Source organism: Xenopus laevis, chromosome 4S (genome assembly GCF_017654675.1).
Source record: "Xenopus laevis strain J_2021 chromosome 4S, Xenopus_laevis_v10.1, whole genome shotgun sequence".
NCBI lineage: Eukaryota > Metazoa > Chordata > Amphibia > Anura > Pipidae > Xenopus > Xenopus laevis.
The window spans coordinates 61,366,035-61,391,063 of NC_054378.1; the positions used below are offsets into that span (position 1 = coordinate 61,366,035).

At 36.7% G+C, this 25,029-nt stretch overlaps 2 protein-coding genes across 2 annotated transcripts in view; one reads left to right on the forward strand and one right to left on the reverse strand.

The window, feature by feature from the left end:
• LOC108715506 (adenylate kinase isoenzyme 5) overlaps positions 1 to 4,663 on the reverse strand; it is a 108,927-nt gene extending 104,264 nt beyond the window's left edge. The window contains exon 1 of the mRNA XM_018260723.2: positions 4,411 to 4,663. Coding sequence (XP_018116212.1) covers positions 4,411 to 4,470 — 60 coding nt within the window. The 5' untranslated portion in view covers positions 4,471 to 4,663. The remainder of the gene's footprint in view (positions 1 to 4,410) is intronic.
• Positions 4,664 to 17,350: 12,687 nt separating this feature from the next.
• The window catches only part of pigk.S (phosphatidylinositol glycan anchor biosynthesis class K S homeolog), a 61,126-nt gene continuing 53,447 nt past the window's right edge, over positions 17,351 to 25,029 (forward strand). The window contains exons 1-3 of the mRNA XM_018260724.2: positions 17,351 to 17,509; positions 21,901 to 21,954; positions 24,413 to 24,504. Coding sequence (XP_018116213.1) covers positions 17,417 to 17,509; positions 21,901 to 21,954; positions 24,413 to 24,504 — 239 coding nt within the window. The 5' untranslated portion in view covers positions 17,351 to 17,416. The remainder of the gene's footprint in view (positions 17,510 to 21,900; positions 21,955 to 24,412; positions 24,505 to 25,029) is intronic.

Here is a 25,029-nt window from a genome sequence, read left to right on the forward strand (position 1 = left end):
CACAACTGTACACATTCAAGCATTATTTGCCTTGACGCCTTTTACAAGTTGGTGGTTTCCAGAAGTATACCTTTTAGTATTTAATTGAAATAAAAGTTAATTGGTTGTTCATTAATGTACATGTTCAAATCATTTGATCTATGGACTCATACAGTAGATGGTTTCGTACAGTTTCCTAATTCATAACTACTCCAGTTGCAATTTTATTTTCAGTGAATTACTGATTATGTGAAAATGATCTGGGGACACCTTGAATATCCAACAAAAAGGGCAGCACTGACTGCACTAAATTGAAATGAAATTAGTTTGCAATCAGTGCAGCCCTGCAAGGTGCATGTATCTATTGTAGTTGTGCTGTGGGAATTGCAGAAGAAAACATACTTGCAATAGCAGCTTGCACTCATAAACAGCAATGTTTTCGACCTACTGAGAAATAAGTGCTATTTGTAAGTTCTCCACATAGGTTATTCAATGTGTCTTGCTACGGCCCAGCATACTTGAATGATAGATACTCGAGACCTGCTGCAACAGACCAAAGGTTGCATAAGTGTGGGGCTGGCTCTCTTAGGGGAGCCCAAGCATTAGAAGTGGATGCCACTTTGAGAGCCACTTATGATTTAAAGGTGAACAATTATTTTTTTGCTCTAAATATTTTTATATTTATAGCAGGGCAACTCACTTTCAAAGGGACACCTGAAGATGAAAAGCCTGTAGTCAAAAGCAGTAATAATAATTCAACAGCACCCACAAAAGGTGAATACATTATTAAATGACTTAGCCTTTCATCAAGTCTTCCAATATATTCGATGCAAAGCTTTAGGAGGAGGAGAAGTAAAGACACACCTCCATACATTACCCACAATACATAGAATCAGCGCATAATGACACTAATTTGACATTTTTTCATTGTATACAGCTGCTAAAATCTCCTAAATTCCTGGGTGCAACCAATGCTACAAAGAGCATTTTACCCACTGTTAAGCACTCTATTTGCATACACAGGTATGGGATCTATTATCTGGAAACTCATTATCCACAAAGCTCCGAATTATGGAATGGATGTCTCCCATAGACTCCTATAAAAATAATCCAAATTTTTAAAAATGATTTCCTTTTTCTATGTAATAATAAAACAGTACTTTGTACTTGACCCAAACTAAGATATAATGAATCCTTATTAGAGGCAGAACCAGCCTATTGGTTTATTAAATGTTTAGATAATTTTCTAGTAGACAAAGTATGGAATGTAATGGAAATATCCATTATGCAGAAAACCCCATATCCCGAGCATTCAGGATAACAGGTCCTATGCCTGTATTTTGAGAAGTCAAAAAGCAAGTTATAAACATATATACAGAAACCTAGAGTATAAATACTAGATGGTTCATAATACTACAGACATAGGATCTGTTATCTGGAAACCCATTATCCAGAAAGCTCCAAGTTATGGGAAAGTTGTCTCCCATAGACGCCATTTTAATGAAATAATTCCAAATTTCCTTTTTCTCTGTAATACCAAAACAGTACTTTGTATTTGACCCCAACTAAGATTAATCCTTATTGGAGGGAAGCTATCCTATTGGGTTTATTTGATGTGTAAATCATTTTTAGCAGACATAAGGTATACAGTTCCAAATAACAAAAAGACCACGTATCCAGAAAATTACAGGTCCCAAGCATTATGGATAACAGGTCCCACACCTGTTTTAATCATAAAAGGGAAACAGTCATGCTATTCAGAGTAGCTTGATCTTTTTTCTGGTTAACAACGAGATTGATCACTGTGTGGAAAATTAAATTCTAGATACAAATTCCCTTGCTGGAGAGAACCATTCCAGGCAGAAAAGCAATGGTTAAATAGAAAATGATCAAAATTAGTGGTAACAATCGTTAATGCTCAGTAACAATATTGATCAATGATAATTGGCTCCTTGATGTCTCCACTGTGTATTGAACTCACTTTAATATAGCCAAGGCACTGTGCCCCTCGGCAACAGATCTGTCTGCTAAAAGTGCCCTCTCAACACTGTACTTGAGCCTAAATACTGTGACTCATCAGTGTCACTGTAAATTGGCCCACAAAGTTACTGTAGCTCTCTCTGATGTATTATAAATGCACAGCAGCCTTTAATGGTATATTTATTCTGTGCAGTATGTCCCCTCGGGATAGTGTTGTCCTGTGTCATTGGGTTTTCTAAGTGATTATCCTGCCCAGCATACTGTTGCACCTCACGATTATTCCGTTCATGCACTGTGTCTCAGCAGTTATAAATGTTCTGTATGCAGGTATTGGACCTATTATTCAGAAACCCAAAATACAACATTGCCATTTCCAATAGATTATTTTTTAAACAAGCAATTTTGGAAGATTTGCTTTTTATCTCTAATAATTGGACAGTACAATACTCCTGATTAATGCTAAGCTAGCAAAAATCTGTACTAATGGTAAAAGCATCTTTTTTTATAACTTACATTTTAGTATCTTTACAATACTAAATTCCATATCTGAAAATCCCTAGATCTCAAACATTCTGAATAATAGATCCAATACCTTTATTTCAGCAGCTTAACTTTCTGCACACTTTGTTCTGCCCGTTCTGTTTTATCTCATCTCCATATGCCTGTGCTAGTTATTGTGCTTCAATATTAGCTTAGCTGTCCTGATTTTCACATTTCCAGATAAATTATGCATCGGGCCTCTTTACTGTGATTCACACTATGGGGTAAATTTACTAAGCAGTGAAAATTTGCCAGCGACAGCTTCGCAGCCATTGCATCACTTTGCCAGGTGAAAATGTGCTCAGAAAACGCTAATTTACTAAAATGAAATGCGAAGTTGCGTCCAGGGCATCGAACGATAGCAAATTTTTGCTAGCGTTACTTCAGCAATGCGAGCAAATCAAAGCGAAGATGCGCTAGCGTTCAATTCTGCCGAGCGCAACTTTGTAAGAGGTCTTCGCTCAGTCTAATTTGCATACGGTGGGAAATTTGAAATTGAATGGATGTATATGTTGCCAGTGGCGTTACTACCGGGGGAGCAGGGGGGCAATTGGGCCAGGGCCCCCCCCCAGCAGATAGCGTGCGCTGCAGCCGGCTGGAGTCAGCTGCCGCCGCAAAGTAAATGCGCACAGACGAGGGGGGGGTGGCTGCACGTCCTGCACCAGGCCCCCCCCACCTAGTTCCGTTACTGTATGTTGCAGCAAATACATTACATTACACAAGTCCAGGGAACCTTAATAAAGAAAATAAAGTTGTTATAATGCCCTACACATGAGCCCACTGTATAGTTAATTTTCCATATGTTAGAAAATGTATGGTGGAACCCAGTTACCCAAAAAAAACAGACTTTTGCAGGCTATAACTTTTAAAAATGGAAGCTTTTTTTGGACTTTTTCCACTAAAAAATTTGATGTGAGTAACAGAAGATTGAGGATGTTCTATGCACTCCAGTGCACTTCGCCTGGTCTGAGCTGGCAAAGGCAAGTCTGGCGAAAGAGGTAACGTTCTGTAAAATCCGCATCTTAGTGAATTTGCGGAGTAACATCCATTCGCCAGAGCAAAAATTCGCCTGGCGATAGAGTGCAAATCACCGTTATCGTCTATCTCCTTCGCTAGCAAAGTGACATCTGTGCCCATTAGTAAATCGGCGAAGTCCCTGAAAACAGTAATGCTGGCGAATCTTCGCCAGTGTTAGTCACTTCGCCCTTTAGTAAATCTGCCCCTGTAGGTGATGTCTTATGTACTGGGTGCCCTAGTAAAATATCTGCCCACTGTATCAGTTTTCCATCTGTATTTGTTCTCATGGTTATATTTGTACTCTCTATAGGATCTCCTATTCTATTTTCCTTGTCTGTTCTGTCTTTAGTTCCACAATCATATTGCGTCTTGGGAATTCTATTCATATTTCTGCCCCTGCATAACAGTGTCAGGTCTGCCCTTTGTATTGCATCTCCCACTCATATTTCTGTTCTTTTTATTGGAGTTGCCAGATGTATTATTGCTCCCTTTGTAAAATACCAGTTTTCTGTATTGTTTCCCTAGTCACATTTCTATCAAGTCTGTGAATGTTAATTCGGATGTATTGTTTCTCCAGGGATTCTTTCAAAGATGTGTTCCAAAGAGGTGATTCCTGAGTATTGTGTCTCCCTTAGTAACAGTTTTGTTCTTTATTCTATGAGGCCAGGTGTTAAGTTGCATTTTTGCAGATTTGGATATAGACAATAGAGCAGAAAAAACATTTGCAGTCTTTCTGCGCACTGAATACTCTGACTGCTAAAATTTTCTTGTAAATGCATCGGAAAGCCTTCTAGCTGAGCCATCTGTTCACAGGCAGCTCTTGCAGCTCTAAGCTAATACAAGTAAGCAGGCTGCTGTGTTTAACAGCGATTAGCATGAGTAAAGGGTGCTTACCTCAAATAGCTGTGGGATCTCTCTTCTCGCCAGGTACTCTTTGGGATCACCGCTGGTCATACCTTTACTCTTTAAATGAGCTACAATTGAAATGAAGATGTTGCCACTGACTACTCCTGCTGCTGGTTGCTTTTAGATTTAACATACTTGTGAGGACGGCTGATATCCAATGGTGTAGGGAGGAGGGAGGATGAAGCAGTGCTGACAACCGATGAAGTATATGGGGAGGGGACAGAAAGGATAATGAGTTGTTTGGAGGGAGCATGTAAAAGTGTTGGCACGACTGAGAAATCACTGTGCATCTTGAATGGAGAACAAGGATTTGGGAAGAGAATGTCCTAAAATGTACACCAAAGAGGTATTGCCAAGCAGAGTAATGATTGCAACTGTTGTGGTTTAAACAATATTGTTTTACATTTGTTTGTTCAATGTTATGAAAATTTGACAAAAGATATCCTATCTTCCCACCTAGGGAGACTTTTCAGTTATTGGCTTTTAGTGGTCAGGAGAGCATCAATCACCTTAAGTTATCCTAGTTGGATGGTTGCTCAAGCAACTCAAACCCGTTCAGTGATTGGATAGCACCTAGTTTCTTTGGGAGGGGGGGGGGTTGATAACCTGGGTGCAGTTTATAATGTAGATACTCAGCAAGTGAATCTGCATTTCTTAAAACTAAGTGTAAACCATCTTCAATGCTTTATTCTTTTTCTTACACTTTTTACTCAATCTGTTACTACTAAGTTGCTGCTGGGAAAAGGAAACCTTTTTACCAGGTGGCATGAGAGAAAATTATTTTAGTTGTGCCCTTTTAACTCAATAAACAGCCCACTTGTCTGATATGGTATCAAGTCAATTCACCAAACAATTTTAGCCATTTTGCACCATGATTGGATTGACTTGCATCAATTGATATGGCTGCAATGAAATTCTTAGTTTCACTTTATCTTGATATGAATTAACATGGTAAGCACTAGATGACTATGATCAAAATATTAGGAGCTATTGCCATGCAGTGTTTTAGGGGTTGTTCACCATCCAACACTTTTTTCAATTCAGTTATTTTTTAGATAGATCACCAGAAATAAAGACTTTTCATTTCCTTTCTATTTTCTATTTGTGACTGTTTTTCCAATATTGACAATTTTGTTTTTCACCTTCCTCTATCTTTCTGAAGAAGCTCTAGGAGAGATTAACGACTCTGTAAACTGTTACTTTGATTCATTATTTGATACTTTTCATTTTCTTTGTCCCTGCTGACCAGAATCCCTGAGTTTCATTAAAGGCAGCTGCGACAATTGATTATATAGTTGCTAATATTCAACAGATACTGCAGAGAAATGTATCAACTAATGTAGCAAATTGTGACAGTTCAGAATCTGCACCTGGATTACTGAGCTGCCAGACTGAAACACCAGAGACCGGAATATTAAACTTTAAAGGGATACTGTCATGGGAAAAACATTTTTTTTCTAAATGAATCAGTTAATAGTGCTGCTCTAGCAGAATTCTGCACTGAAATCCATTTCTCAAAAGAGCAAACAGATTTTTTTATATTCAGTTTTGAAATCTGACATTAGCTAGACATATTGTCGATTTCCCAGCTGCGCCAAATCATGTGACTTGTGCTCTGATAAACTTTACTTCAATCACTCTTTTCTGCTGTACTGCAAGTTGGAGTGATATCACCAACCTCCCCCCCCCCCCAGCAGCCAAACAAAAGAACAATGGGCATGTAACCTGATAACAGCTCCCTAACACAAGATAACAGCTGCCTGGTAGATCTAAGAACAGCACTCAATAGTAAAAACCCATGTCCCACTGAGACACATACAGTTACATTGAGAAGGTAAAACAGCAGCCTGCCAGAAAGCATTTCTCTCCTAAAGTGCAGGCACAAGTCACATGACCAGGGGCAGCTGGGAAAATGACAAAATGTCTAGCCCCATGTCAGATTTCAAAACTGAATATAAAAAAATCTGTTTGCTCTTTTGAGAAATGGATTTCAGTGCAGAATTCTGCTGGAGTAGCACTATTAACTGATGCGTTTTGAAAAAAACATGTTTTCTGATGACAGGATCCCTTTAAACTAAACTTTTAGGAGTATGTGTGAATGCAAAATAACGCAATTTTTTCCCGGGATTTATTATACCTTGAGGATGGAAAAAGTCAGAATCCAAAAATTTGGCATCTCAGAATTGCCAAGTTTCGGAGAGATCCATATCCTATGTTGAAGTTTTTGTGGTCTGCACTGGAATTAGCCTGAAAATCTGACTATTTAGGCAAAAATCCGCAAAAATCTGGATTTTCGGGGAACAGCCCCAAAAATCAAGCAATTCTGGAAAAAACTAGTATGATTTGGTTTTTAACCCAATTTTATCATGCTTGTCTCTGATCCAATTAAATTGTGCTTTTTTCATAATAATAAAGGTCCAATCATGGATTCTAGTTTGGTCAGACTTTTCTGTTTTAAATACTCAGGAATATTCAGATTTTGATAAATAAGGCCCACAACTTCGGTTTTGGAAAAAAAATAAAGTATGGAAAGCAATTGAAAACAAGTCTTTATGTCTGATGAACAATCTGAAAACAACTGAACTTAAAAAGCATGTTTGGAAGCGAACAACCCCTCTATCATATGTCACTGATAACAGTATTTGGATAGAGTAACATGGACTGAAATAAGCAGCTTCTATAGTTTAATGGTGCTGTGAGCAGCATCAGAATACTAGTAATAGGTAGTGGGCTCACAGATTCATTGCCAGAATTTGTGCAATAAAATAGATAAGCAGCTAATCACAACAATTGCTGCCTAACGTTAAAGAAGATATTTATTTTTGAAAAGTCTGAGGCACTTACCTCCACTTACCTGCCATCTTCTTAAACAAATAAATAATATTTTATGTAAGATACAGTCAACCAAGGACTGCTTAGTGGGCTCACATTGTTCACTACGACATAGTAGGTGTCTTGTCTAAAATTCAATAATGTGCCTTGCTAAATAGGAGCCACAGTTATTGTAATTACATTGGACAATGTGTCATTATCCTAAGTTGATAATGATGATAGCACACAATAGAAAATTTGCCCTTGTCCAGTGACCCCTTTCAGCTGTCAGCAGAAAGCTAAATGAATTGTCTGTTGCCTTAAAAAAACTATTTAAATGAGTTCAATATGTTATACCACATGTAAGTGTAACACATTTTACATGAAGGTAAGAGATATCAAATACTGTTTTGAATAAGATCCCTACCAGCATATGGACTGTTGCCCTAAAGAACTATTCTGGAGCCATGATTGCCTTCATTCTGTTGAGTCAATAGAGGCACATTCTAAAAGAGTATCAAATGAAAAAGGTTGGCACAAACTGGATCACTCTCCACGATGTAGTTAAAAAATATATTTATTTAGAACAACAACATCCCAAATGCCTTACGCGTTTCGCGCCTTTTGGGCACTTAATCATAGGCACATTCTAAAAGAGGGCATTATACAAATCCACCACTAGACAGCGATGTGATTTTAACTACTATTGCTAGTGAGCAGAACTTGTTGAGAATTGTTACAGGTTTTTACAGGTTTTTAGACTGGCCTGGCAGTTGTGGGAAGGTAACATGCAATGATATCTCCTGGGATTAAAGGGTCGCCGTGCTCCCTTGTTAATATGTGTTTAGTGAATAGGGTTTGTGCTAAATAAACTTTCTGCCTATTGTTTTAATCACAAAACAGGGTCAAACAGGGAAACTGAAGCTTCTCCACATTTGGTTCGTTGTATTTCAGTAGGCAGAGCCCCGTGTGTCATCAGCCTTAAGAGAAGGATTTTCTACCTTGCAAACATCAAACATGGAGTAGATTTAGTCTTCATTTGCCCTGCCCTAGCTCAAGAAACAACTAACATAGTTATTGTTCTTGATTAAAACAATAGGCAAAAGCAAGTCCTATAACTTAAAGGGTTCACTGCAAAGCACGTGACAACCTATATAATATACAGTGTTCACAAGGGCAATTATGTGCTAAACACATTTATTGTGAAAGATATTTGAACACTTTTGAGGAACGTACTGGACACAAATGAAAGTGTTGTCTATGTCAACATATATCTTCTCTGGCCTGCCCTTTTACACATCACAACTTCTCCTAGTAAATCATTATTTCACATATACCACAATCATACTCTGTCTGCCTTTAATTAGGTTTGTCTCCAACATTGCTTCATGCATTTCCTCATGGTTCTATGGCACTAGACTGCTTCAATTTTAATATCCAGTGTGCAACACAAAGGGGCACATTTAGTATCATTGGAGAACGTTGCACTATTGCAGTAACCCATAGTTGCAACACATCAATAATCTTGGAATTGCCTGCTGCAGATTAGAAGGTGAATTGGTTGCAATAGGTTACTTTATTAGTTCACTGTTGCTCTGTTATAATAAATTAGCTCAAGGGAGTTGCTCACTAGTTCTTAATAAGTCCACATGAGTGTGCTCGCAGTTATCTTAGAATATATTATCACCCTAACATGTTTTATTAGAATCCCATCCCTCACTTTTTGCATTGACAAAACTGAATCGTGTGCTACAGCTACTTTGGACTTTATTAGAATCCCACAGTGATATATTTTGTGGATCACATGGAATAGCAGAGAAAATGTACATATTTTAGAAATGTATGTTATTGGTCTTTTCTCGTGTAATCCAATCCACTGTAGAGGAGAATAAGAGAAAAAAAAACATACCTTGTCTACCAAATAATTCATTTTCTGTTCTGTAAATGCTGTCAGTAGGACATAAAATTAAAAACTACCAAAGCTCGGAAGAACAGAACGTGTTTTAAAGATCTGGCTAGGTGTTAATTTATTCTGCTGACCTTATTCAACAAGAAATTAGTTTGCTCTAATGCAAGATATACAGTATTTAAGAGCAGCACTTGAATAAGCTAGTATCACCTTTTGAATTTGTACATGAACAGCCTAAATGCCAGAGTTATTAATCTTTATTAAATTAAATTGGAAAGGCTACAGAGTCAAGATGTTTGTCCTGAGGATAATATTGTGTGGACAGAATTATCTCAGTTCAGCTCATAATATCAACTGCTTGGATCTAATATACTAGTATACAGTGACCTGGTAGCCTGTAAGAGATTATTAGGTTGCAAAGGACATTTTCACAGTGATTTGCACTTGGCAATATGGCTACTTGAAATTACTAGTCAACTGCTGCAGTCTATAGACTAGGCGGAGCATCAATTAGTCTGTATGCCTACTTTTTAAATATTCATGCTGAATAAAGAGTAATTTTTATAACTTTGAAAGAATATTTTGGAATATATTTTTTGGACTTGAAATATGGTTACTTAACATATTCATGTATTTATATCTGTAACAGCATTGTAGAGAGTGAGACTATTCATTTGTCTGGGTAATAAAAAAGTATAATATTCAAGGGAGAACATAGGATGGATACACTGTAAAACAAATCTGGGGCAAACTATTGGTTTATTATTTACCATCATAACCCAAAAAAAAGCTTAATTTTTTTTTTACCAGATTTACTGTAGCTATGGCAGAACAGAACAGCGCTGCTGGTAAAATTTTAATTGGTGGCAATCCATGCATTTTTTCTGGTTTTGTCGTAAGGTTTGTATGATTATCAAAAGTTTTAAAAAGTATCAATTTAAAGGGGAAATATAGCATGTTAACATCATTGGCTAGTATTACTTTACTATGTCTAGTGTACAGCCTCACTTTTTATACATCTGAACCTCCTAACATACCCATTAAATGCATGCTTTGACTCAAGTTATCCAGTGGTTGGGTTCAGGTGGCTACTGTACATGAAGAATGACACATTAGAAACATGTCCACAAATGCTTTGTGCATACAGTTCCCCTTATATTTTTTATACTATGTTTTTATTATAATGCACAGTAAAAATATTAAATGCTGCAAAATGCTGTACCTGTTTAAATCTGTTTCTGTTTAAAATGGATTGAAGCAAATGTTCTGTCATTTGCTCCATGTATATTTCATACTTTGACTTTGTAACTTTTATCATTAAATGCCTACACCTTTTTCTTTGTTTTTTTTTTTTTATACCAATAATGGAAATGTAAGTATATGTTCCATATCTGCCATATAATGACACCTGCCAGTTTTTACCCTACTTAGGTTACATAATATTCACTAAATCATAATCTATTACTGACTTATACATTATGTGCAACCCTTTCTTTTTATTCTGTTATTTTATTCTGCAAATCTGTTATTATCTTAATTCCTTTGTTATTGAAGCTGTACTATTATTAGTAGCATCATCTTGTAGCAGCCCAATTATATCCTGATTTTATTGGCAAGCTACAAGAATTTAGCAGATTGTAAATATCATTTGGATGAAACCATAGCAAGAATCTCCTCAGATATACTGTTCTGTCAGACATATTCAGAGTACTAATTGAAAGCAAGTTCTATATCCGCATTGAAATGTAAGTGACCTATTGGAAAGTTTGCTCTCATTTTATTTTTGGCTTACTTGTTTTTGCCTAAAACCACAGTTAACGGATGAGTAGTAATGTATAATTAGTTTTTCCTCTATCCTATGGGCATTTTCAGTATTAAAAACATCTAAATTCTAGTTGCTTTCTGCCCTGATGGGATTTTGACATTATCAGATTCCAGACAGTCTGACTGAAACTGGGCTAAAAACTGACTTGTGCATTAAACCTGAGGCTGGAAAGATCAGTCAGATATAATACTGTGATTAGCATCCCTAGGCCTTGTTAATGGCCCACGTGCATTTTTGTATGTCAGAGGCAAATCACATTATTTTAGATAGAAGCGTACAGTATTTGGTCATTTGCATGTTAAAAAGAGCCAGGAAGCAAGAATGCAAATTGCAGGATTTAATTTGAAAAAGACAATATAATCGAAACTCATTCAGCCAAATAATTTCTATTTCATGTTATGATGCAATGAAGAAATATATTCCTAAACTGAATTTTTGGCTAATTAAATCATAGGAGTAATCTTCCAACTTTCACGATGCAAAGTTCTCTCTATGGGGGAAATTTCAACAGGCGAAAATTCACCAGTGCCACCTTCGCCAGGCGCAACTTCGCTCAGACAATGCTAATTCACTAAGTTGCAAATTTTCGTCTCTGGCACAGAACACTCGCGATGTTGCGCTACCGTTACTACGCCAGGCATAGCGAAGTTGCACCAGCGTTAGATAATTTGCATACGGCGGGAAGTTACATTTCAATGGAAGTATATGTTGCAGCAAATTCAGTATACTACACAAGGCCAGGGAACCTTAATAAAAGAAAATAGAGTTGTTATATTGCCCTATACATGAGCCCACAGTATAGTTTAGGTGCCATATGTAAGAAAAAAGTAGGGGGGAAGGAGAATACCCAAAAAAATGTTATGATCTTTTTCAGCCAATCACCCTGTAAAAAGGAAAAGACGCCAACGTTTTTTGGGACCAAGTCCTATCTACTCTATTGCACTTCGTCTGGTCTGAGGTGGTGAAGGCAAGTCTGGTGATAGAGGTAACGTTCAGTAAAATCAAAAACTTAGTGAATTTGCGTAGTAACCCTCACCTGGCGTTAGAGTGCGAAGTTGCGCCAGAGTCTATCTCCTTCGCTAGCGTAATTACGTCAGTGCCCATTAGTAAATCGGCAAAGTGCCAAAATGACATCACGCTGGCGAATTTTCTCCAGCGTTAGCCACTTTGCCCTTTAGTAAATTTGCCCCTATGTTGCTTACTACTGTGCAGGTGTATTTTCCCTGCACAGGAATATACCAGAGTAAGTTCTGTTTTATACTTAAATACTAAAATGTTCTCTGGAGTTAGAAAACTGGACTGGACATCATATGTAATTTTGACATATTTTTACATTTTTCTATACATCTGTAGTTTCTTATCTGAGCAACTAGCCTTTGAGTGTTACGTCTCCTTTAAATACTTTTGGAGAAAGAACTCTTTCTCCATTAAAGATATTTGATTAATTAGTAGCTTCTGGTAACTGCACTTGTGCAATTATAAACATATGTTAATAAAAACGCCCAGTGTACCAGAGGCAGGATTTCTGGATTATGAATATGTTAACAGGGTGGATGAGGATCTGCCTCCAAAATACATTTCCATGTAAGGTGAAATCTGCAACATATGGGGCACATTACTAACATTCAAATGTTGTATTTATATAGTGAATAATGTACCCCTTATTGTAAAATATAAGAATAAATCACAGACGAGTTCCATGACAATATAAAAGTATGAGGCCAAAGGCTGAATGCTTTAACAAAAGCTATGGAACTCCAATGTCCTCAAATTACAACAGGGGGTACATTGTTTATTATAATACACAAGTTTCATTGAGTCATGTTACAGGAACTACATCACTAAGCACTGATTATAACTAATGACACTAAGCATCTTTTCTAAGGATATAATTTACAGGATATTTATGGCTCTTATATTACACATGGCTCTTCTACCATGGTCATCCTGTAAAGCAGATGACCATGGTAGAAGAAACAAGGAAATTAGAAGAAATAATACACTATGGTCAAAGTAAAATCTCTATAAAATGTGGAAAAACTCAATCACTTGCTATGGCCAGGCCCAATATTGTGGAAAGGCCACCAAGGCCCGGGCCTAGGGCAGCAGGATTTTAGGGGTGGCATGCTGCCCAACCATACCCACATTGGTTCAAAAACACTGGGGATGTACAGGAGATATAATAATTTTTTAAATTTCCCATGCACCAATCCCCATTTCTCTGGTCCAGATGATGAAAATTAGCACAAATAAAGGGGAGGAGATAGGGGTGATGAATGGCAGTGGGCCTTACATAAATCTGGTCCTGTTAATGGCTCAATTGAAAATATTTGGTAACTGATAACTATAGCATGCTAGTCTAATACATATCATATCATACAGATGCACTATATCATACTGATTGTGTAGTAAATAACTTCTTCAGACATGTAATACCTACTTGTTTTGTTAATCTCGGCTTTCCCCCCTTCCCCCCTCCCTTATTTACTTCTGTACCCCCCATTTATGTATGTACTGTATGTATAACTTTATTTGTAAAGTGATGTTAAGTAGCCACAGCTCCATACAATACATAAAAGTACAATATATACAATTAAGGCGAACAACAGGGGAACCCTGAGGCACCCCACACTAAGCTCAACCAGGGGAGAGGATTTGTTAGCAAAAGTAACAGAGAAGGAGCAGTGATAAAGGTAGGAAAAGATTCTGAATGCAACTCGATCCTGGATACCAATTGAATGGAGAATTAGCATTAGAACAGAACAGGGCCGGGCCCCCAGGCAACCCAGCCGGCCACATCGCCCCCTCTGCCACGCGCCCACTTGAGTGTGCGCATGCGTGCTGACCTACTGTGTCACGCCCTCACCTCGTTGTGAGCGCATGTGTGGAAACAACAGCAACAAGCCAGACTCTAAAGACCGGACCGGGTAGGCAACAGTTAAAGGTACATGCCTAGCGCCTCCAAGCTTTGCGTCCTAGGGACGTGCCTACTCTGCCTACTGATTGTGCAGGTCGAAAGCCAGACTGTATAGTGTCCAGCAGATTACAGGCGCAGAGAAAGTTAGTTATATGAGAAAAGACAAAAAGGCTCTTGACCCAGGCTTCTTTGAAGAAAGAGGGGAAGTACCAGAAGTTAGCAAGGAATTGAATATATGAGTAAGTGCTGGAGGACAGGAGAACACTATTTTAGCAGTGGGGATAGCATGTGATTGAGTGAGCAAGAGGACAGAAGAAGAGGACAGAAGACGTTTTGATCAAAAGAGTTGAACAGGTAAAGAGGATATTTAGGAAGTGTAAGAATATTGATATCTGAATGGTAGGAAAATGGTTTTGGAATATTGAAAATAATGAAAATAAATAATATACAAAAATATAATAAATACCCTTGTTGTAAAATATGGGTATATTAAAAGTTGCCTCAGAGTTCCACAACCTTTATTATAACATTGGACCTTTGGCCTTGTGCTTTTATATGGTCATGGAACTCCTTGATGACTTTTTCTTTTATAATAGGTGAGGACAGAAACATTGGTCTGCTTTCATTTTCAATGTATTAAATAAAAGTTAAGTTCTGCTTTTTTCCAATATACATCAATTCAAAATGAGCAGAGGCAGCACTCAGTATTTCAAAGGTAGAAATATATTATCAGTTCATCATAAAAATACAACCTGCTTGCAGCAGAGATCAGGTAATTGCGACGTTTCGGACATGCAACGTGCCCTTCAAAGGAAATTACATCATAGTGGCAAAGGTAAAACACATTTAACCCCTAACTCAGTCATTAACCCGTAAAATTTTATATTCATCTTTATTAATATTTTTTCCGATAACAATTTGGCAAATCTGTAGCTCCTATATTTGGAAAATATCAATCAATTTAAAACTCAATATTAAGTACATTTTACAGAAATAAATATAAATCATAATCCCTGTTAAACCCATGTGGTGCTAATGAGTTAATCTTATTTACCCACCACATTTCTCTTTGTTTCAATCTCAATTCACGGTTTCCCTCATATTTGAGAGGTGGAACTCCTTCCAAAACCATAAATTTCAATTGGTCTGCACTATGACCTAAGTCTAGAAAATGTTGCGATACAGGGAGTTTCGCATTTCCTTAATTGATGGAGGATTTATGTTGTGATATGCGTGACTTGACCATCTGGGTAGTTTCCCCAATATAGATCAACCCACATGGGCAAGTCAACACATATACAACATATTTGGAGGTACAGCAATAGTGTCCCTGTAATTGAACAGCGTATCCTGTGCCAGGATGTACAAATTCCTTGCCTTTAATCACATTGCGACAAAAATAAAGCTTCCTGAATAAATATTTGAAGTTATACATTAGGTACCAAATTCCCTATGATATAAAGTAAACATAATTTAAGGGTTTTGATTAATTTAGAGTAACAGATTTCACTTAAAGATTGTGAACCAGTAGACTCTGAGCTTGTAACAATCCAAAACATTTCTATATGAGTGAAGGAACCCCTTTCTAAACTGCATCTTTTACACAGGTCTGGAATGAAAGAAGTTGTACAGGAGTGTAATATGCGGTATGTTGTACATACAAGGCCCAAATTAGCTTAGCAACCATGCACTTATTTAAATAACTGGAACATGAATAGGAGAGGGCTCGAACAAAAAAATGAGTAACACAAAGAAGCAATAACAATACACTTGTAGCCTTATACAGACCATTTGGATTTTTTAGATGGGGTCAATGAAAGCTGGAAAGAGTCAGAAAAAAAGACAAAAAATTAATTATTAAGGTCCCAATGTCTGCTGCTGGGAAAACAAAAAGTACATGACTGGTAAATTTGTAATACCGGCCCTAGCCTTAGCTGGTGATTTACTGGATAGGTAAATAACCAATTCCAAGATGCAGGTATCAAATAGCTCTAGTGCAGTATTTAACAAATTGCAAGTGTTATTTCATTAGTAGTATGAGTACAATACAGGGCCCATTCAATAACAATCAAATTGCGATTTTTATCCATGAATCTCAAAAAAAAAAATTAGTTTTTCTATATTTCTAAATAGCTCTAAAGATTTGAGATTTATTAAGACTAAAAACCTTGAATGCAAAACTTTGCCAAGTACAAGTTGTCAAGGTCCTATAGAAGTTAATGGGAGCTGCACTGATCCTATTGGACTGCTTTAAATCAATTTGGACTTTTAGTGGTTTTTGGATTCTTTTGTCTAAAAAGATCGAATTTTGTAGAGGTTTTTAAAGGTATTTTTAGCGCATTGTTTTTCGTTCATACTATTTGTATTCGGATATTTTAATAAATTCAATTACATTTTACAGTTTCTGAATTTAGTCACCGTTTCAAAAACCTTTAAAACCACTAAAATCTGACCTTTAATAAATATGCCTCCCCATGTTTCGAAGCACAGCCCTTTCTCACGTGACGCTTTAACATAGTGTACTCACACTGCTAAAATAACACGAGCAGTTTGGTAATATTGCACTTTGCTATTGGAGCTGTTCAGTTCTTTTATCTCGGAATTGGGCATTATACTTTGTCAAGGTGCACAGACACCTGAAGTCGATAAACTTTAGTTAATTAATTTTGGATAGGGAAATTACAAGCCTGTTGGCAACCCTATGCACAAAAGAGAAATAGAGAATAAAAATAAGAAAAAAAATGATGGCAAATTGCAAGAGACTACTAGAATAATAGAATACTGCCATGTCTGGGGCATTACAATATTTTTGTACTACAGGGACAACAGGCTGTAAAACTGTATTGCCAGGTCACTGTGGGCACTTCTCTGCATTGTGAACTACGGGGCAGATTCACTTACTGCCGAAAAGTTGCCAGCAATCACTTTGCACCCATCGCCAGGCGAAAATGCACTCAGACAACGCTAATTCACTAAAATGCTGTTGCCATCGTTTGCCACTTTGCCCTTTTAGTAAATCTGCCCATATAGGTATAAAATATGGGGCAATTTAATGTGAAAAAGTGGTAAAGAATCCAACTCTGCATCTGGGCAAGTCATGACTGAAAGAATCCAACTGCCCACTTCTCAAATTTAGCAATAGAAATTCTAGGACCAAAGGACCATCTTGATAAAACACAACAGGTGAAGACTCTTTTGCATCTTATGGCCTGGCTGCCAATCATTCCCGACCCCCACCTGCAATCATACAACTACCCACGGTTACTACTTTGCCTGTAAAAATGATGCTTGTCATGAATTAGAAACATAAAAATATAGGCAGTGCAATATTTGTTTTGCAGATGGGAGCAACTCTACCTGCACTCTAAGTGCTTAGGGCAGATTTTGCTTCAATAACAAACATACAATAGCGACCTCGCTCCTGGAATACTACAACAACACTAACACCACTCCGCAGAGAGATGGGGCACGTGACTCCAGTCATGTGACGCGGAAGCTTTCTTCAGCCGCTTCCGGTTGTCAGCTAGAAGGGATGGCGTTCTTTTGTAGTGCCTGGTTACCGGGAGCCGTACTACTCCTGGCTGTCATTGATATAAGGCTGACAGTTAGTGGTCAGCAGCTGGAGGTAAGAATAAGGGGAAGGTAGCGCGTACGTCATTAGTTTTTTTATGATTAAGCTCGGCTACACAGGGCGTAATAATTCGATTGATTTTTGACTATGGACATTTTGTAGACACTGGTGATGAGACGTCTTAGGCGCATTGGTTTGTTACCAGGCATCTTATTAATGCTTTGCGTTTTCGTGTAGTGTAAATCTGTATGTGATAAAAATATATCAATAGAAAGTACTGAAGACGAATCCATTTTATCATGCAATATCACTTAGCAGGGGGATCTTTGCTTCTTATATCACTGCTCCTTTAATCAGAGATCTTCGTAGTCCTGGACACACTGTCATTTCTGGATCTCAGTATCAAGACTTTATTGTGAGACATAAACAATTTGTAAGGCATATATCCTATCAGAAAAACAGCTGTACAACATCCCATTAATAAAGAAATGCAGCAATGCATATACTAATGAAGCAAATAAAAAATATAGATTGATGCAATCTATTATTCTTTTACAAGATAACCATATTTCCACCCTACTTCACCAAATAACCAGAATCATCAAAGGTTCATTCTTCGTCTTCATCGTTCTTTATTAGGCGTGTCTTATGACTCTTCATACATTATATGCTAAGTGTTCTTACAATAATATGTAGTGTCCTTTTAGTGCTGTAATTTACAAAAGATGGAATGTATACAACCTTCAGTTTAAGCTTTGCAGTGATTAGAAATTACTACATCTCTACATAGATGGTCAATATGTATTTTGCTGGCAAATGGGAGATTTTAACAGACTATACATGGTTTCTGCTAGTGTGTGCATTGCATTATTAATGCACACTCACATTCGTTGCAGACTGAGGCAATAAAGAGTGCAGGACTAATATATTTTACTTTGTCCAATTTATTTAATACTAGCTGATGTGACAGGCATTGGGACAGTAGTTCACTCGGAAATCATCATAATAGGCAGGCATCATTCCGGAATACCAAGGAGTACAGTTCAGGAGCCCAAAAAGTTTAAAATAGTAAAAATGTTTTTATCTCACATCATGTTAAAAAAAACAGAAAGTCTTATGCATTTTGTGCCACCAAGGGAAACTTAATCATAGCCTTTGATTAAGTTTCCCATGGTGACACGAAACGCACAAGGCCTTCTCTTTTTTAACATAATGTGAAATAAAAACTTTTTTACTATATCTTTTCTATTTACCGATGTGACATAATTGAATAATATCCGAAAATATCCCTCTCCTTGCAAAACATCTTCATAACTATGAGGTTCTTCAATGCTGTTGAATATCATTGGTCATATAGACCAGTATCATATATTGGCTAATAAACCATTCTCTTTTGCAGGCAAATAGATTTGTGGTTAAACAGGTGACAGATTTATAGTTTTAAAAAAAAATGCTAGGTAAATATTTCACATATTGACAGTTAGGGATGCACCAAATCCCTATTTCTTGGGATTTGGGCCAAACTTGAATCTTTCAGGTTTGGAAGAGGGAATATTTGCACTGGGCTACTAATCATTGCTTTGGGTGTCTTTTACTTTGATTTCTCAGTAAAAGAGCCCTCAAGTCCATTCAAACTAGCGTAATTAATTATGACATTCCATTGCTTTAATACATTAATAGTATAAGAGAAACGTTGTGTAATGTAGTAGTATAGTCATATATTTGAAGTCAGTTTTGTTTATAACTAAAAACATATATACAGTACTACATTTAAGATGGTTGCTTTTAAATAAAGACTTGGCACAATAAGCAAAGGGTATTCATTCAAGATCCCTGATCAGAACAAAATAATAGCTTAATTCATTAAATTCCCCTAACACGTTGTACAGTTTGAAGGCATAGCATGCCTAGTTAATTTTCATTGGAGCAGAAGCAGTGAGCATGCGCAATAGACACCTTTTTGAGGTCTTCACAGTTGAGAGTAGGAGACCTCAGGAAATAAAAGCAGCAGATCTTCATGGAATACCTGTGGTGTAAAGCCTTCTGAAAACAGAGAAGGTATTTACTTGCCTCGTGCTATATACATAGCACTGCCTTAATACCTGAAAAAAAAGTTCAACTCTCACATAAGCCATTATGGGTGGAGACATGCAAATCACTCCTTTATGACCCTGTGGACAACTATGCATCCAGAACAACTGGTTTTATACCACAGATACAGCCTAATAGTTCAGAGCTCTGTATCCAAATTTGCAGACAGCCTGTTTCGAACTTGTTGGATCTCATCAGTGCAAGATATTGGAACATGGCTTCTGAGTGAGTGGGACTTGTAGAGTAGTGAAGCAGAGAACCTAACCTGGTTAGGGTGAGATGGACTTAAAGGAGCCAAAAAAGGAAGTAGCTGAAAGAGCTGCGGTTTGTGATACAGAACCTGCATGTGACAGAATGCAGGGGGAAAGGAGTGTTATTCTGGGTGCTGTTAAGAGCAATTTCAGAGATGAGAAAAAAGGTTTACTTATTCTTTAAATGTATATAGAAATAACTTTGAACTGTCATACGGCTTTCTTCGTCTTATACATTCTCTATGGAGACAAGCATCATTTCAACGCTGAAAAAATTGCAACTCCATTTATTACAATTTTTATTTATTTTACCTGTTATATAAAAGAACTGCATAAATGTGTTGTTGCTATAATGGTTTTAAAAATTAGTGGTGAGCACAACTTTCCCTTGTTTGTTATAGTTTATACAGGAGCAGTGACCAGCTCCATGTTGTAGCTCCCACCCTTCCCAACTACAGTCAGGTGATCCCACTGGTGTCTAATAAAAGGGCAGCCAAGTTTGGGAGGTTTACTTTGAAAGCAGCTAGTAAGTTGCAGGTAAAACGTAGTCCCTTTGTAAAATGTATAATGAAGCAATTGAATTCTTAATGAATCAGATGAAAGTTGAGTGTAAAGTTGATATTAGGACCGGCCATGTCGAGGATGAATTTGACGTAATTGGCCATCTTAAATATATTGCAATATATGGACAAGGCTATATAAAGGGTAAAGCATTTTTTAGTAGCAGTATGCACAAAATGTCGTTGTTTTAAATATATTGATAATGGGTTGAGTGCAGAGGACTCTTGTATTTGTCTATATGTATTTTGTGGTCACTGCCTCATTGCACCCCCGCCTAATGGTTTTAAAAATTAGTGGTGAGCACAACTTTTCCTTGTTTGGTTTAGCTATAAAGAGATTATACATTACTCCTATCCCAATGCAGTTTACAGGCTTACAAGGTTCCTATAACATTCACACACAGAATGGTCAATTTTATCAGGAGCCAATTAACCTGCCTGTATGTCTTTGAATGGGAGGAAACCTTTGCAGGTGAACAGACAGACTCCTTGCAGATTGTGCCCTAGTTGGAATTGCAATGCCTTTATACAGCTAATAAATGTTCTGTTCACACCCTACTTTATAACTTTTTGGCCATATGAATAAATAAAAATATATGGATGAGGAATGTTCTATGCATATGCCAATCAAGACTCTTCTAGTGTTTACAGGAAACAATATATCACTTTCTACCCAATGACTGAATCAGAAGTGCTCTGTCATCTTCAGAACAAAAGTTGTCAAGGCATTCCCTCAACTCATAAGGTGGCAAAATATATAAAAGCTCTTTGTAAGACGCCATGTTGTATTTTTAAGGAGTAACCATGCAGTAAATTGGCATTAACCTAAATTAGCCAAGAGGCTGAACCCTCCCATCCATTGCTTTGAGCTCTGCTTGGTGGACAACCCACACTTTGGAAACAATTAGGCTGGTGTGTAACAAAGAAACGCCAATCCTTTTAAAGGGGTGCTTCATCTAGAAGTGAACTTTGAGTATGTTAATTCTAAGCAACTTTTCAATTGGTCATCATTATTTATTTTGTATAGTTTTTGAGTTATTTGCCTTCTTCTTCTGACTTTTTCCAACTTTCAAATGGGGGTCACTCACCCCTTCTAAAAATAAATGCTCTGTGCGGCTACACATTTGTTGTTATTGCTACTTTTTATTACTCATGTTTCCATCCAGGTCCTCTCCTATTCATTTTCCAGTCTCTGATTCAAATCGTGCATGGTTGCTAGGGTAATTTGGTCCATAGCAACCAGATTGCTGAAACTGCAAACTGGAAAACTGTGAAATAAAAAGCTAACCCAAAAACCACAAATAAAACATGAAAACCAGTTGCAAAAATTCTCAGAATATCACTTCTTACTAAAAGTTAACTCACAGGTAAAAAAAGTCTTTAAGAGATTAAGTACATGTGTTTTACTGGATATTATATTATTAATGCAGAACCTGCTGTATAAGGTGGAGGGTGTACACAGACGCAGGCCACCATTAGACATTGTCTTGCTTTGTTCACATTTTTATAAACTATTACTATAACTATTTGCCCTCTATTGCAGAAGAAAGCAGAGCAATTTTTTCGTAGTGGACACACAAACAACTGGGCAGTTTTGGTAAGTTATGCTTTAGAAAGTGGATTTTTTAAAATTTTGTTTAGTATATGTCTACTGCAAATATTATTGTTGCATTGCCCTGTTTACCTAGCTCGTATAAATGTGTTACTGACCAAATTTTGCATTTTTTGATTAGAATTACTGTCAAACTGGGAAATTCTTAAGGGTTATTAACACTTTATGGCTGCCATGATTTTTTTCTGATAAGTGTTCAATGAATTAACACATTTATGAAAGCATTTCTTGCTTTGATCAGTGTGTCTCTTCATCAGGATGCATTTGGCTGCTTTGAGCAATTGAACTTTATTATGTTTAATGGGGTCTTAGACTATAATGGAAGGCTAATGCTCTTAACACCACATAAAATCCTCGAGTCCCCAAATTAATGAAAATTGTGTTAATTTAACACTTAGTGGCATTAACAATTATGAAAGGCTCTTAGTAGAGAACAGAGATTTGTAAATCTTGTAAAGCAGTCTCTAATTTTTGCCCAAGCATTCTGAAAAAAAAAAAAAAATTATATATATATATATATATATATGTTACTGTAATTGATTGATTCCTGGTTAGTAGTTTATTATACGCTTTGTATTCAAGATATATATAAGCCTGCATTCAAGATAGTAAACCAGTTTTCCCCCCATACTGCCCATTAACCCAAGCAACAACTACTACAAAAGTAACAATTTTATCAGATCATGTGATGGTGAGGATAGAAACATTTTATGGCAATATACTTTTGTTCACATCACTTGCTTTTAACTGATCTGTACTTGCACAGTTCTCCTGCATATATTTTTAGTATGTATTTCATGTATTTCCATAAGAAAGCTTGTGCCACCTTACTTGGGATACATTGAAACCCTTAAAGAAAAGGTAACACCAAAAAATTAAAGTGTGTTAAAGAAATGAAAATATAATGTACCAGTAAAACTGGTGTGTTTCCTTCAGAAATTCTACTACAGTTTATACATAAAAAAGCTGCTGTGTAGCCATAGGCTCAGCCATTTAAAGCTGAAAAGGCACAGGTTACATAGCGGATAAAAGATAAGCTCTGTAGTATACAGAGATTCTTCAGAACTTATCTTATCTACAGTGTATACGGTGTTTGAATATCTGCCCCCATGGCTACACAGCAGCTTGTTTATATAATTACACTTTCATATTTTGGTATTACTGTTCCTTTAAATTGAGTTGATGACCTGTTCATAGAATTTGTTGGTGATAGGTATTGATATGTTTAGTATCAGTAGAAAAATATAAAGATAAAGGAAGGTATAGGACCCTTAAAAAGGAGTAGGGTTGCTACCCTTTAGAAGAGGTACAAATAAATAAATATATATATATAGAGCAAAAAAAACGCACTCACAGGACTTTTTAAAGGTGCAAAATCCAAAAATGATGTTTATTTCAACGTTTCTGCTATTCACTTAAGCCGTCATCAGGAAGTGAAACTCACACAAACAAACACTCCATTTAAAGGCCCCCCTTGGCGCCAAAACCTACTGTATGACGTCATAAGTGGGTGTGCATAGTGATTCAAAACCCATCTGAAGTGTCAATCCCCACCACATTGCTTCATTCATTATGTGCATAATAATTACTATGACATTAGTGAAAACCAGGACCTTTCAGACCGTATCCCCAGTGTACAATAGTGTGCTACAACCAACACATTATTTTCGTAATGTTCCCCCACATCTGTGCTCTTGTCATTGCCACATGTGGCCAGTGTGTGAAAGCAACCAGACCCACCGGAGGATATGTTTGCTGCTCCGCATCAATATCGCCACCAGCTGTAGCTTCCGCCATCACATAAGCTGCCAGTAGTGCCGGTTCCGCTTCCCACTGCGCCCCTCATGCTTACTCAGATCTACATCTCTGTAAATGCACGGAGCCTTCCCGTGCCTGCTGTGGAGCTAGCTCCTCCTCTGTGCTGATAGCCAATGGGGACCCAAATTTATATATATATATATATATATATATATATATATATATATATATATATATATATATATATATATATATATATATATATATATATATATATATATATATATATAAATTTGTGTACTGTATGTGTTTCCTTTTAAACAAGATATAGGAAACTTTTGGGAGATGAATTTGTTAAAAGTTGGAGCCAATTAAAAATTGATTTGATTCCTACATCCCACCAAATTTGATTAACAGGCATACTTTTTTTGGTATATCAATATAATAGAGAGCAACGTCAGATGCTAATTTTGTGAGATATAAAAATTAATGTTTGAAATGTTTTATTGAAGGAATGGTTAATATATTTTTCATAAAAAATAAGTCATTTAAGTTCTTTAGGTAGCATTCCTTTTAATAATAATATTTTATCAATCCAGTAGTTCAGTAGACTTCCAACACAAAAAAAATCCTTTTCTTTTTGTTAAAAAAAATATAAAATCTTTTTTTTTTTTTTTTTTTTAAGGTTTGTACATCTCGTTTCTGGTTCAATTATCGACATGTTGCAAATACACTCTCCATGTACCGGAGTGTTAAAAGACTTGGCATTCCTGATAGGTAAGTATTTTGCCAATGCTTTATTTAAGAGCTTGTATTTATTTTGGCTATAGGCAAGCTTTTGGCAGTTTTCAAATTTATACTGTATCATATGCAGACACTTTTGGGCACTTTTCATCAGAGCTTTGGGTGTCTTTCTTTAAAATTTGATACTTTGCATGGAAGGAAAAAAAGTGAAATTAACTAGAGGTGCCAGGTAGTGAGGCACAGTAAACAAAATCTACCTTTCCTCGTAAAAAATTAATTCCTTTTCTTACTATAAAACGTAAAGGGGATGTAAATCCAAAAAATAAAATCCCATTATCAGGTCTACATTCTTTCCATATAGCTACCACAGATTCAAACTTTTTAATTAAACTATGTTAATAATTTGTTTCTTTTTCAGCTGTGGACCCCTTATAAGGGTTTTTTTTGTTGTTGAAAACATTACATTGCCTTTAATATTCCCCTGTTTTAAGGACAATACAGCAGAAAAGCCTATTTGTATAGTGATTGCTTAAAGGGGTAGTTTAGTTTGTTTGTAGT